This window comes from Electrona antarctica (genome assembly GCF_951216825.1).
Source record: "Electrona antarctica genome assembly, chromosome: 9".
NCBI classification, from domain to species: domain Eukaryota; kingdom Metazoa; phylum Chordata; class Actinopteri; order Myctophiformes; family Myctophidae; genus Electrona; species Electrona antarctica.
In genome coordinates, this window is record NC_136790.1 from 31,003,896 (window position 1) to 31,016,987 (window position 13,092).

General features: G+C 39.7%; 1 protein-coding gene and 1 pseudogene across 2 annotated transcripts; both read left to right on the top strand.

Annotated features, from left to right (window-relative positions):
- The first annotated feature begins 373 nt into the window (after positions 1 to 373).
- Positions 374 to 1,623, top strand: LOC306929910 (chemerin-like receptor 1; annotated as a pseudogene). Its single transcript has 2 exons — positions 374 to 1,149; positions 1,613 to 1,623. The product of its transcript is annotated as a chemerin-like receptor 1 (transcript).
- Positions 1,624 to 2,577: 954 nt separating this feature from the next.
- Positions 2,578 to 12,865, top strand: tpra1 (transmembrane protein, adipocyte asscociated 1). Its single transcript, XM_079509460.1, has 11 exons — positions 2,578 to 2,799; positions 3,615 to 3,805; positions 4,006 to 4,138; positions 5,488 to 5,574; positions 7,352 to 7,424; positions 7,576 to 7,655; positions 8,647 to 8,757; positions 8,873 to 8,933; positions 9,061 to 9,163; positions 10,350 to 10,430; positions 10,532 to 12,865. Exons 2-11 carry the CDS (start codon positions 3,627 to 3,629, stop codon positions 10,800 to 10,802), a joined length of 1,179 nt encoding a protein of 392 aa, XP_079365586.1. The 5' UTR covers positions 2,578 to 2,799; positions 3,615 to 3,626; the 3' UTR covers positions 10,803 to 12,865.
- The last annotated feature ends 227 nt before the right edge of the window (positions 12,866 to 13,092 follow it).

Below are 13,092 nucleotides of genomic sequence, written 5' to 3' on the forward strand. Positions count from 1 at the left end.
GCTATCATTATAATTGGCTAATGCGAGGGTAGACCACAACAACGTCACTAGGACTCAGACATAACAATAGTCAATATGCCAATATTGACGCCACGTCAATGCGCCTCGTATGTAAACAAACCAGACAGTCCCATTGGAGTACCGGTTGTCCAGAGCCACAGATCCAACTGCTATTCCCATATATGGTCATGTGCATATGGCCCGAACCTCTAGTTACAATAAAGTACTTAACTTGAACAAATCAATGTTTCCTTTTCTACAGGTGTCATGGTGCACCCATGACATCTGTGCCATCACCACTACTTAATTACAATAATGTACTTAACTTGAAAAAAAAATCAATGTTTCCTTTTCTATACTGTAGGAGTGACCTATGACATCTGTGCCATCACCATTACCTACCATAACATCTGTGCAATCACTGTTACCTACCAGTGCAGAAGAACGTGTCATCCTGGTTGTGACAAATGTCATCATCTTCCTCCTAGGGATTTTGGGGAACGGCGTGGTCATGTGGGTTATTGGCTTCAAGTTGAAAAAGAAGACCGTCACCACAATGTGGTACCTCAGCCTGGCCATCTCTGACTTTATCTTCTGTGCAACTCTCCCTTTCAACATCACTCTGACAGCAACAGGATCTTGGATTTTTGGACGTTTCATGTGCAAGTTCACCTCCCTTGTTTTGTTACTCAACATGTTCAGCAGCATTTTCCTAATGGTACTTATCAGTGTTGACCGTTGTGTGGCTGTTATACACGCAGTTTGGGCCCAAAACAATCGTACATTGTCGTTGCAGTCGTTGTTGCCTGGGTCTTTTCTATGCTGATGAGCATTCCTGCCATAGTGATTCGTGATGTTACATCTGTCTCTAATGTTACATCTGACAATAAGGAGGTTATTCAATGTTACAACAACTTTGAAATTCTACCCGCAGCAGCGAAATACTTATTCCTGTCATTCGCTTTGTTCTAGGCTTTGTACTTCCACTTGTAATCATAACTGTGTGTTATACTATTATCATTGTAAGGCTAAGGAACAACAAGATGGCCAGGTCCACTAAGCCCTTCAAAGTCATGACTGCCCTGATAGTCACATTTGTCATCTCTTGGCTTCCCTACCACATCTTCAATTTACTGGAGTTTATTCACAGTCACAACACATTTATTACAACTGGAAGTATGATATCAGTGACTCTTGCAAGTGCAAACAGTTGCATGAACCCGTTTCTCTATGCATTCATGGGCAAAGAAATTAAGCAGAAATTGTTGAGCTCTTTTGTTTCACAAATTGAAAACGCTTTAATTGAAGAGAGGTCATAAGTAAAGGTTTGTCTTAGACTACTCATTTCACATCTTTAGAGAAAAGTATATCCTCAATTAGATATTCATCTTGATTTAAAAAAAAAGGAAACGTTTCTCTGCCAGTATCTTTCTATCATACTGTAAAGGCAATGAGTTTGAATTAATGCTTGACTAGCTGTACCTTTTAACTTGGAAATAATTTAGGTGCATGTAGGTGCAGCACAAATACTGTAGTTGTCTGTATTGACAAGTGAAGATATTCATGTTTCTGTAACAACTAGTTCTAATGAGAGTCTATTGTATTCAAGCAGGGGGAGGCTAGAAGGGATAGTAATAAAAGTATAAAACACACAATTTAAATGTTGTAATTTAAATGAAAACTGCGTACCTACTATACACCACCTTTTTTCTAGAGGGAAGAAACAATGCACAGGTTTGTGGAACCAACCAAGAATGAAGCATTGGAATTAATTGAAAAAGGCTCTTTATTATTCTGTCTGTATTTAAGAAATACACTTACAATAAAATAATAATAGTAATAATAATAATAAACTATATATATATATATAGTTCTGACAAGAAATCGGTTTGTAATTATATATAGGCTGTAGTAATTACAAACAGATTTCTTGTCAGAACTTCAACTTGTCACAATTATGTTTAGGTGCCCAGTCTGTTCGTGTCATGATCATAGACTGTAAAGCATACATGGGCAACTGGCGGCCCGTGGGCCACATGCGGCCCCCACCTTCACTTAATGTGGCCCTCAGATTAATTTCAGAATACTGATATGTTGATTGATTTCAGCTGTTAAAATTCCAAACATGCAAACATGACCCGCTTTAATTACTTACAGTCTAAATTAGTAGCTTGCTGAGTAGTATTACAAATAATGTTATTGTCTTTTTTTATGTCCAATATATTTGTATTTAGTTAAAATTACTTTTCAGGATTTCAATTCAAATATAGCAAAAATAGCTGATTTACAAGTTCAAAACGCGTCGCGATGCGACGCGTTTTGAACTTGTACATCGGCTATTTTTGCTACGACATGCATGCAATGTGGCCCCTCTGGAGTGAGTATGGAAATATAATGGCCCTCTCCATCGTCGAAGTTGCCCATCCCTGCTGTAAAGGTCAGGATCCATAATACAGGCAGAAGGGCATGTTGCTGACAGGTGGCAGTGTGTATCTCAAATGTTATAATAAAACCAAAGAAGAAGAGGCTGAATTGGGTGGAGCTTCAACATCAACGTCATCCAGAGCCATCTCTCGCGACAAGTTCACAACGGCTTGGATGTTTTGGATGCGGGGTTGTCACCTGACCACACCGGGGGAAATGTTGCTCGTAAAGTCAGTCCGGCGATGTCACCGATTTGTGTTATATTAATGTATCGCCCGCAGAATGCGTGAAAGACATTGTTTTCCATGTGCTAACACAGTCCAACTTGAGACAAAGCTACGGAGTAGTATTGTGTGCCATTGGAGTTGATATAGGGTGAGCTATATCCGTTTGACAAAATTGAAGCTGCAGAATTGATGCTATAACGTTATCAAGTGTTGTTTGTTTGTGTATGCGTTGAGTGACGCTGTATCAGCAGACGCACTTCGATCGTGATATTTTATTCCACAGTCGCAGCATATTGAATGGACAAACGAGAACAAGCTGAACACCCCATCTGCAGATGGCAAACAAGGCTGGTGTTTGTTTGTTAGCTGATGTTAGCCGCGTTTGATATGTGCTAACGTTAATCCATTAGCTAACGTGAGGTTCAACCATGGGTTCAACTGGTGATATTGTATCACGGCCCCGGTCAAGGACGGTCAGTTTAATGTTGGCCAGATGTCCTGCTAAATTAATTGTAAAATCTTTGTCGATAACGCATACACATCCGATCTGTTTCGGGTTAGCTTCTGTTCCTGTGTAAGTATGTCAAACATTAACTCGTAGTTGGTGAAGTAAAAAACAAACCGAGTCTATTGTTACATAATTGTTGGTTGGACTTGGGGCAGGTTTGCCCAGTTCTGCATGTATAAAGGTGTAGCTTTGCCTCTGATGATACTCACCACTGTGACAACTGACAACACCAACAACAACATTATTGCCAATCATATTCTGAGAACGTACACCAAGAAAACTAATATTCAATCTTGTAGTGATAATACCAAGCTAAACCTGTTTTCTGGAAAGATTCAGTTAGATTTGTTTGGTACTGTTGTACTACCTTTTTGTCGTTTATCCTGTGTCATTTCGCCTGTGTTGTGAAGGGGTTATTATTATTTGACATAATGTTGACGGTTCCTTCTCCCCAGCTCCCTTACACAATGCGGGACACAGTAACTGCAGTGGTGAGGTTTGCACAATACAATGGCAGCGTTTTCCCTACGACAGCAGTGAACACAACGACGACACCATTCCCAACCTGGCAACCTGACACAGAGGCCAACATCTCCAAGCCTCACAAATGTTTGCAGGTTTTGTACGAAGACATTGGGGACTCCAGGTAAACCATATCAGAGAATGTGCCAGGCTGCCAGCCTATATTTTAACTAACTTGAAACTGATTGTGTCTCCCTCACCATTTGAATAAAAAACATAATCCCCAAAAGCTTGACAGACAGCTTATTTGTATTGAGGTCCTTTTGAGGGCAAATGTACATTCATGCATATGCCTTACTATACCCTTGGTTTTCTTCATTTTAGAGTAAGGTTCTGGGACCTGCTGCTGTTGGTTCCCAATGTTGCGTTCTTCGTGTTCCTGATGTGGAAGCTGCCTTCAGCCAGGGCAAAGATACGAGTCACATCCAGTCCCATCTTCATAACTTTCTACCTGCTGGTAGGGCACTTTGCAACAACTTACTTTGTAGCATCCAATGCAGTAAGCCATGAGCATCTGATGACCTTGAACAATGACTGCTGCATCCAGTGGTGTAATGATGATTTATTTTTCCTGGTACCATGTCATGGTACCGGGAAAAATAAATCCGCACATAATAGCTGATAGCCTAAGCCTATATTGTTTATAGTGTATGAGAGTTTTAGTCACAGACACACAAACACAAAACTAAGTAGACTTAAAATAATCAGACTACTTCTTTACTGTGCAGTTTGCACTGCAGTAACGAAACTAAAAAGTTTGCTTTGGATGAATCTCTTTGATGGAGGAGGAGGCATTCTTGTTGCGTGCAGAACACCACAGAAGCAGTTGCCTACTGGAGCCATACTGCTGTGCTGTGTTGCTTGCCGTGTATGAGACTGCATTCACGTAAACAATTAAACCTGTAGTAGGCATTTGCAAACTGCGTTCTACGAGCATGACGCCACTGGCTGCATCTATGTTTTGCTGGTCTTACTATTTCATTTAGTCATTCATTCCTTCAAGAGTAAATCCTTCAATGCAACGTGGATCCAAATCAGTGTTCAGAGGCCATCTTGCACCTATTATTGTAAATCTCTAGGTTTCTTGTGCCTGGCCTTTGAAGTTACACATACTTGGCCTACTTATCTAATTTAGGATGTAGTATTCATACATTCACTCAGGGCTTGCTCTGAGTGCTTTCATGTTGTTGGGAAATTCAGAGCGATCAGTGTGTTCCTGTTTTCTAAATTCAGAACACTGCACACTTGGAGTGGGGGCATTCCGAGCTCACACCAGAGAGCCTAGCAGAATGTTTGTGTGAGCATTACCACGGCTGATTGCATTTTTTATTTTACAGAATGCAGAATGGGGACATTTCAAACTAAAGTACAGGTCAATACAAAAACTGTTACTTGAGGATAGAACCAGAAAAAGCACAAAGACTTGTTTACACAAGGGTCCTCTATTTTCAATTCATCCTTTTCAGAAAAAAACGAGTCTCCCCGTTAGCAAATACTTAGGTTAGGTTTAGTTCTGACAAAATGTGATTGTTGTAACTCATTGGGTGAACACATACTCAAAATGTTACTAATCATCTTATTAGCTGGCTAAAAAGCACATTTAGTTCATGTTATGATACAAAAACCATTATGTTTGACACTTTATGCACTCACTATCTTACTGTTATTACACAGTATTGACAGTATTGTTATTTACGGTACATACTCATTGCACTGCAGTCTTGAAAAATAAAAATAGTTAAAATGTTATTTTATAATTCAGTTTACTGTCTTGGCACTCTGGCTAACCGTTTTCTGTTGTGTTAGGTTTTTGTAGTAGCAGCAGTCGGAATCACCCGTGCCATTGTGTCTATGACTGTCAGTGCATCCAGCGCTGCCACCATCATAGACAAAGTAAGACCACACAATTATTGGTAGAGGTGTTGGGTTTTTATTTTCCTTGTCATGATGTAACTGGTCCAACTGGCGAGATATATTGCAAGGTTGATTAGAAATAAATAATAAATAAATACACTTGCACCGTGAAACAGCTCTCAAAGCCAGTCTTTTAGTACATGAATTAATACGGGAAAAACAATCTGATTCTGCCATCACAAAATTCATTATGGCATTAAGAAAATAAAGGAGAAACATCCTGTTGATTTTACTATTTAAACATCTGTATATGCAGATCCAGACAGGTTTTTTTTTAAATAGCTAAATCAAGTTGACATTTTCCTTTATACCTACTGGGTTTTATGTTACATAGAATCAGCTTATGTGTTCGCTTGTGTAGCCTACTAAGAGTGACTTCAAGAGCTGTATTACTGTGCAATATCATTTCGAATCAACAGCGCAATGGTGAAAGATAACTAGTTTCATCATGATGAAGGTAATTACACAGCCCTACCGAAGTGTCATTTTGCATTAACATACTTTTCTCCTGCCAGTGCATCAGGGATAAGAACTTGGATGTAAATGTTACGTGAGATTTACAGGGATTCTTTTGAACAGTGCAAAGCAAATCGGTTCATGCCGGTGAACACCTGATAATTTGTGAAAATCCAGGGCCAGTTTAAACACAACATATGATCATGCTGGACTGAATATTGATAGAATACTTTATTAACAGTTATGTAACAAAAAGTACAGTTCAATACAAGGTCTGCTTCTGCTAAGAGGATTTATACCCAAGAAAGCCTATGGCTTGTTTCCATTGGGGTCCTCATATTCAATTCATCAGAACATGTAATAACATACAAATATACAGTACTATGTAAAAACATTATATAAACTGTTAGAAATCAAACATTGACTTTTTACCTAGGCCAGTTTCGAATTGCAGCAGAGTAGGGATTCACATTCCTTTGTGGCTGTTTGTAGGGTGTTCACCATTTTTGTGCCATAGGAGCAAAACAAAATTTACCCCTTGTTTGAGCCAAATCTGGTTTGAATGTGATTAGTGGAGCTCCCTCTGTTGTTGTGATTGTGGACGGCGTTGACGTTTAGGAAGCATTTTGACACGTACATGGTTGTCTTTGTGGTCTATCCCAGGGGTTCTCAACGTTATTAGCTGGGGACCCCCGAAAATGCTAGCCTCGATCCCAGTCTTACTCATCTGCGAAGATGAGTAAGGCATCCATCAGATGTATTTTCCCCGGATACGATATTTTTCCGACCAATCACAACACTTCATTCACGGAGAATGTAAACTGATTTGTAAAGCATCAACGTCATTTTGGGACCCCCCCCCCCCAAAATAATCTGGGGACCCCCGAGGGGTCGCGACCACCAGGTTGATAACCCCTGCTCTATCCCACAAACACAGATGTGCGGCAGAATAAAATATTCCTAGATAAGTAGAAAGATGACCATAGAGTTTTCAGCAGCTGCCTTATCTTGTCACAAATGCCTCTTTTAGTAATTTCTCAGCAAGGTTTATGGGAGCCATGCAGCCACTGCATGACTTTGCAAGGATTTCACACTGAATGCAAAGGCATGGCTGACATTCCTCACATACCAGACAGACCCCATGCCATGGTGTACTCAGTAATGGACCTACAGTTTACATTGCACACTGTCTTCCATGCAGTTGGTAGAGGTTGGGCTATATCAGGACTCTAATGGTACATGATTGATCAGCATGTGGATTTTAATGTGGTGACTTATTAATTATTCCGTGTCCCCTTAGGTGCTGTGGGAGATCACCCGGTTCTTCCTGCTGGCTATTGAGCTCAGTGTTATCATACTGGGGCTGGCTTTCGGTTAGTCCTCAATTTGTTTCACTTCCTGTTTACAAGAACATGACTAGTTGACGAGTCGCTGTGTATAAAAATGGGTGTGTGCTGTTGTTTCACGTGAATGCTAATGGTAACGCTGACCTTTCCCCCTCTCTGATCCTTGTCATTATGTCAGGTCACTTGGAGAGCAAATCAAGTATAAAGCGTGTGTTAGCCATCACTGCTGTGTTGGCATTGGGCTACTCAATTACACAGGTAATTATAGATCTGTTGACATCTATTTATGTACTGAGAACAGTGTTAATTTTGACAGAATTTTTGTATTTAGTTATAGTCTTTTGAATAAAACACTTGTTGATGTTTGACTATGTTTGTCTATGATGTCGGAATTTTTTTTCAAGTTTAGTTTCGGAAACATTCCAGTCAAATAATTAATTAAATAGATAAGTCAATAATCCTTCCATTATAAATTTGACAGCAATTAGATTTCAGTGGTATTTTGCAACGCATTATATACATTTTAAGTTCAATGAGTTGATATGCTGTTGAGTTATTATATCATAGTGATAATTTTAGCAGCATGTTCTTTTCATGACATTGATCCCGGGAATACAATAATGCCTTATCTCAGAGATAATATGTCTGTGACTTCAGGAGGCCGATCAGAGACTCAAAGGTCACTGGTCCAGCAGCAACAGAAGGCTAGCTGAATTACATCTACTGTACGATTCAAGTCTGCCAAAGACCTCTTGAGCAAGGCACACTAAACAAAATGCTTGACATTGCTCACGCACTGTGGCTGACCCTGTGTCCTGATATCTCTCACACACAACCATGTGATAATAATTGTCATTAAATTGGCCAGTGCAGTAGCCCTTTTCAGCAGGTACTACGGCATCAGTACAGGCCCATTGATGCAGCACCCACATGCGCATAATTCCCAGGTGGCAACTGGCAATCATCTTTTTTTCTTTGCATTGACTTTGCATATAATTGAGGAACATTTTGTGAACGTTTTGTGGAGAACCGCTGATCCAATCGACTTCACAATTACTGCACTCCCTTGGGGTGTCCGCTGTACACATGCCAAATGTGAAGATGATCGGTTGGACTGTTTTTGAGTTATATGAAGGACAAATAGTCACCAAAAGTTGTATTTTAGATATTGCTGTTTTACAGTAAGAAATTGACAGATGTTTGTATTAGCATTTAAAAGGATAATGAGTCATTTCTCTTTGCCTCTCAGGGTACACTAGAGATCCTTTATCCAGACAGACATCTGTCTGCAGAAGACTTTAACATCTATGGCCACGGAGGAAGACATTTCTGGTTGGCCAGTTCATGCTTTTTCTTTCTGGTCTGTAGCTACTAACTAAACAAATATGCAACTATTGCACAAATACAAAAAAGCATCACCATATGCATTGGGAATCGGACAACTTCCATGTCACAATTTATTCTTTTGTTTTTAGGTGTACTCGCTGATTGTCATCTTACCTAAAACTCCAGTGAAAGACAGGATATCACTGCCATGTGGGTTACAAGATATTACCTTTTTAAAAATGATTAACTTCAAAATTAAATTACACCTTAAATTCAGCAAATCAGTATAGAGTTCATGTTTTGGTTTGTAATGCAATCTTGTCTTTTTTTCTTTCAGCTAAGAAAAGTTTCTATGTATATGCTGCCATCTTATCTTTGCTCAATTTGGTGCAAGGGCTGGGCAGTGCTCTGCTGTGTGCTGACATCATAGAGGGACTCTGGTCAGTATTTTCAACATTTCAATGAGATAAAAGGGGATCCCCAAATACGGTTGGGGTAGCCACTGGCTGAGGCTCCCTATTGTGATTTGGCTTTTTTGTTTTAAACCCTCAAAATAGCAGATATAAGCTCACAATACATTGCACTGAACTTGTATATGTTTGAAAAACATTGACATGCCCAAAATAGGACGCCAGGGTGAAAGTGCTTAAACTGGCACAATAATCTATAAGTTATATTTTCTATTATTATTATTATTTGTTTGTGCTCCTTTCCAATTGGCCTGTCTGGCAGCCCTGCTTTGAAAACCTGTGGGCTAAAAGGAGCAGAGTGATTATGTATACCTTTTGTGGTGAATAAATATAGCAATATACAGTCAGGTATTCTAACTGATGTGTGTATTTTACTATAGTTTCTGTATCATATTCTAAATGCAAATGGTAATTTCAGCAAGCTGTCATGTTAAGTTAACACATAGATTTATTTTATGTCTATTGTATACCTGTTATAGTTGCACTTCCTTCGTGAGTATTTCATGTAGTCTTAATAAATGTGCTTTTAAGACAGGATAGGAAATTGAGCCAGGACAGGGACATACTGAAGGACCTGAACCATGTTATGCTGTGACCATGTGGTTCAGCATACAGGGCAGCTACAGCACACCTCTGTATTCAAGTGCTTTGAAATCCAGGGATCTCACGCACCCTCTATAACAATCACAAGCTGAGACATATGACTTGTAACAAATTAGCTAATTAAATCATCCCTTTAGCAAATTGGAGAAAGGCAAGACACTATTAAAAATTGAGAAATGCCATGATTGTCCGTAATTTAAAATGGATAAGCAGGCTGTGCTATAATTAGTTAATACATTTTCCCCCATCTGCTGTTCTCCACACAATAAATGTTTGACATAATGTTTAGTTTATGTTATGCTAGACTATACACTTCTTACTTTACCATCAGAAGACTTAAAGGACTTTTCACTTGGCTAGTTTTTCGCATTCTAGCTGTGGATAAATGTGGATTTGACTAGTATCACTCTTCAGCTCTTCATCTCTCTCTGACCCTGATACTGTTTTGCTGCTGATAACACACTTGCACTCTAGCCTTTTCATGGGAATGCCTGCATGCAATGCTGAGTGTGGGTATTTATTTTTACATTTCAATGCCATTTTTCTGAACCAGCTGTGTGGACGTCACCACCTTCCTTTACTTCTCTATCTTCGCCCCACTCATCTACGTCACCTTCCTCAAAGGATTCTTTGGGTATGTACAGTAAGAATAACCATCTAAAACTATGTGTCGTCATTGCTATTCATCAGACCAAACTAATTGTCAACACCCTTATGTGTCCCCCCCCCCCCCAGGTCAGAGCCAAAGATCCTGTTCTCTTATAAGTCACAGGTGGATGAGCCAGATGAGAGTGATGTCCACCTCCCTCCCACCTCTTCCTCAAACCTGGGCCGCAAGCAGGTCGCTGACCAGGGCTTGTACTACTCCTCCACACAGTTTGACGGTTCAGGTCCTGGTATGGCCGGTGTGGTTGGCGCCTACCTGGACGATGTGGCCTCTGGCCCCTATGGGGCCAGCAGCATAAACAGCATTGACAGCGACCGCTGGAGAGCCATCAATGCCTGAGAAGATGAGGAATGGATGGAAATTATGGAAGTAGAGACAGTTGGACATGCTGCTGGACTTGGAGCCACACTGTAACATGGTGTTGGTAGGCAATGAAAGGATGTTGCGAGAACAGAGGGAGCAGAGCAGAATATGCAGTGTGGGGCCAAGCAAGGAAACACTTGGTCTTTGTCATTACAGGGGTGGTGGACGAGTGACAACAGAACTTTGATAGCCTCTAAAAGGCAGTACTGTGAATCTGAGTGTCTGTTTCAGAATGCTGCTGCTGTGACAGAGAATGGAAGAAGGCTCTCGCCAAGGACATTGCCCGCAATCTTAGCCAAATAGGATCAGGTTGAGAGATCTTTCAATGTAGGTTCTTCACAGTAAAATCCTGGTTTTCATTTAATGCTATAGAGTGTACAAATGGAAATTTGTACAATCTTCGGAGATAAATGAACAGTGGGATTTGTCTGTTTTCCTGCCAGTTCCCAACTTCCCATTACATTTCCCCCAGTACTTTACCTACAGTGCAAGTGTATACAATCATTATGAAGTTGGACGTTCCTTCATTTAAGTAACAGTATGTGGTGAAGGACTGTTCAATGGTAACAACATCTGGACATTCCCATCCAAGGCTTGCTATTTACGTGATGGCAGTTCAACTGACTTCATTATTTGCTGTCTATACTAGATCTGTGATTAGCTAGCTTGTATTGAATCACTGTGCCTCTCTTTCCACAGGGCAAGACCTTGTGCTAATTCATTCTGATCTGTGTGATTTCTTAGACTTCTGAAATCAGTGCTGTTTCTCTCCTTAGTGAAAATCTGTAGTATGGTGTTGTGTGTTTAAACACAGGCTTGAACTCCCATGAAAGATGAAGAACTGTGCTGCTGGCAGAACACTAAAGGATGAAACCAAGACTTCTCTATGTCTCGGCCATAACATGCCTGTAGCTGTCATGTTTGTTTTATTTATTTTTTATTTTAGAGTTTTGCTGTACTTTATGCTGTATCAGACTAATCATTCCTTCTGTTTAAAGCATGCATATTTGTTAAAGGTATTTGTTTCATGTTAAAGGTGGCAATGAAATGGCACTTATTTCCAAATTAAGAAGATGCTGACCAACCATGTTTGTGTTACAAATTATCTTCCATTCCAAATTGGACATATCTGCATTTGATTTGTTTCCTACAATTATATTGGACCATAAACATCATTCAAGTCAATGACAAGAGATGGAAGTGGTGATTATTTTAGGATAATTTACTGGTTAGTGGTTGCTGCACATTTTATCAATGGCAAGTGGCAAAATAACTTCCATTGCTCACCAAATCGTGCTGGAACGAAGGAAGCAACTGCTTAAGAATTGAGAATGCTGTTTGAGTTTTCCTGTCCAATTCTGCATCGAGTTGTTTCATGTCTGTCAGCAGTTGATTTTATTCCTCTGGAATATCTCACCATCGGCATCTGATCTCTTGCTTACATAAATCAGGACTTTGCAGCTAACTTAAAAGGGTTTACTTGTACACGCACTTGACTGAAGATCATTCCATTTCAAGTGAATGTCATTTGTTTGCTTATCTATATAAATTAGATAATATTCCATATATTTGAAAATGCTCCACTGTAGAGTAGGCTACTAACATTCAGTGTGGAAAGATCGGTGTATTTAAACAAGCAGTATTCTATTGTAGTGACGACTACAGTATATGACAAGACATTTATTTTTTTCATCATGTAAAGCCACAACACGCAGCATTGTAAATGTATGGGAAAAGTATTTCTTACAGATTCTCTGCTTTACGTTTAGGATTATGATTGTTGCTGTACACTGGGTTGAATTTCCTGCCAAAATAGCACTGCAGGATTATCCCTGTCAATGTGCAGTGGAGAGCCGAATTCACAACATGAGATGTAATTTTGGTGCTGTCTGGTTACACAATGTTTGAAGATATTTGATAGTGAAACCAGTTGGAGAATGAACATTTTATTTAAGTGCTTCGTTTATTGAATATTCAACCCTAATGTGACGTGTTGAACATTCTTTGAGCAGAAATAAACTATGCTTTATTTAATTTATCATGTAAGCTCTTTCTTTCCCTATGGTTTCTTTATTAAGGACAGAGCGCCATCTACTGGTTCATTTGAGGTACTGCAGACAGGAGCTTTTCCTCCAAACATTCTTTGTGGCAGTATTAAGTGACATGTGACTGGTATTATATACATTCTGAATCAACGTTATTTTCTTCAAATGTGGCAGCGAGTCGAAGTTGAAGGAATGTCTGTCTGATGGTCTGATCTGTAAAC

Bases quoted from the DNA above. Each gene is read 5' to 3' on its own strand.
- tpra1 (XM_079509460.1), top strand. From the start codon at position 3,627: ATGCGGGACACAGTAACTGCAGTGGTGAGGTTTGCACAATACAATGGC. The intron at 4,139-5,487 runs GTAGGGCACTTT...CTGTTGTGTTAG, and splicing joins TCATAACTTTCTACCTGCTG to GTTTTTGTAGTAGCAGCAGT. The intron at 9,164-10,349 runs GTCAGTATTTTC...TTTCTGAACCAG, and splicing joins GACATCATAGAGGGACTCTG to CTGTGTGGACGTCACCACCT.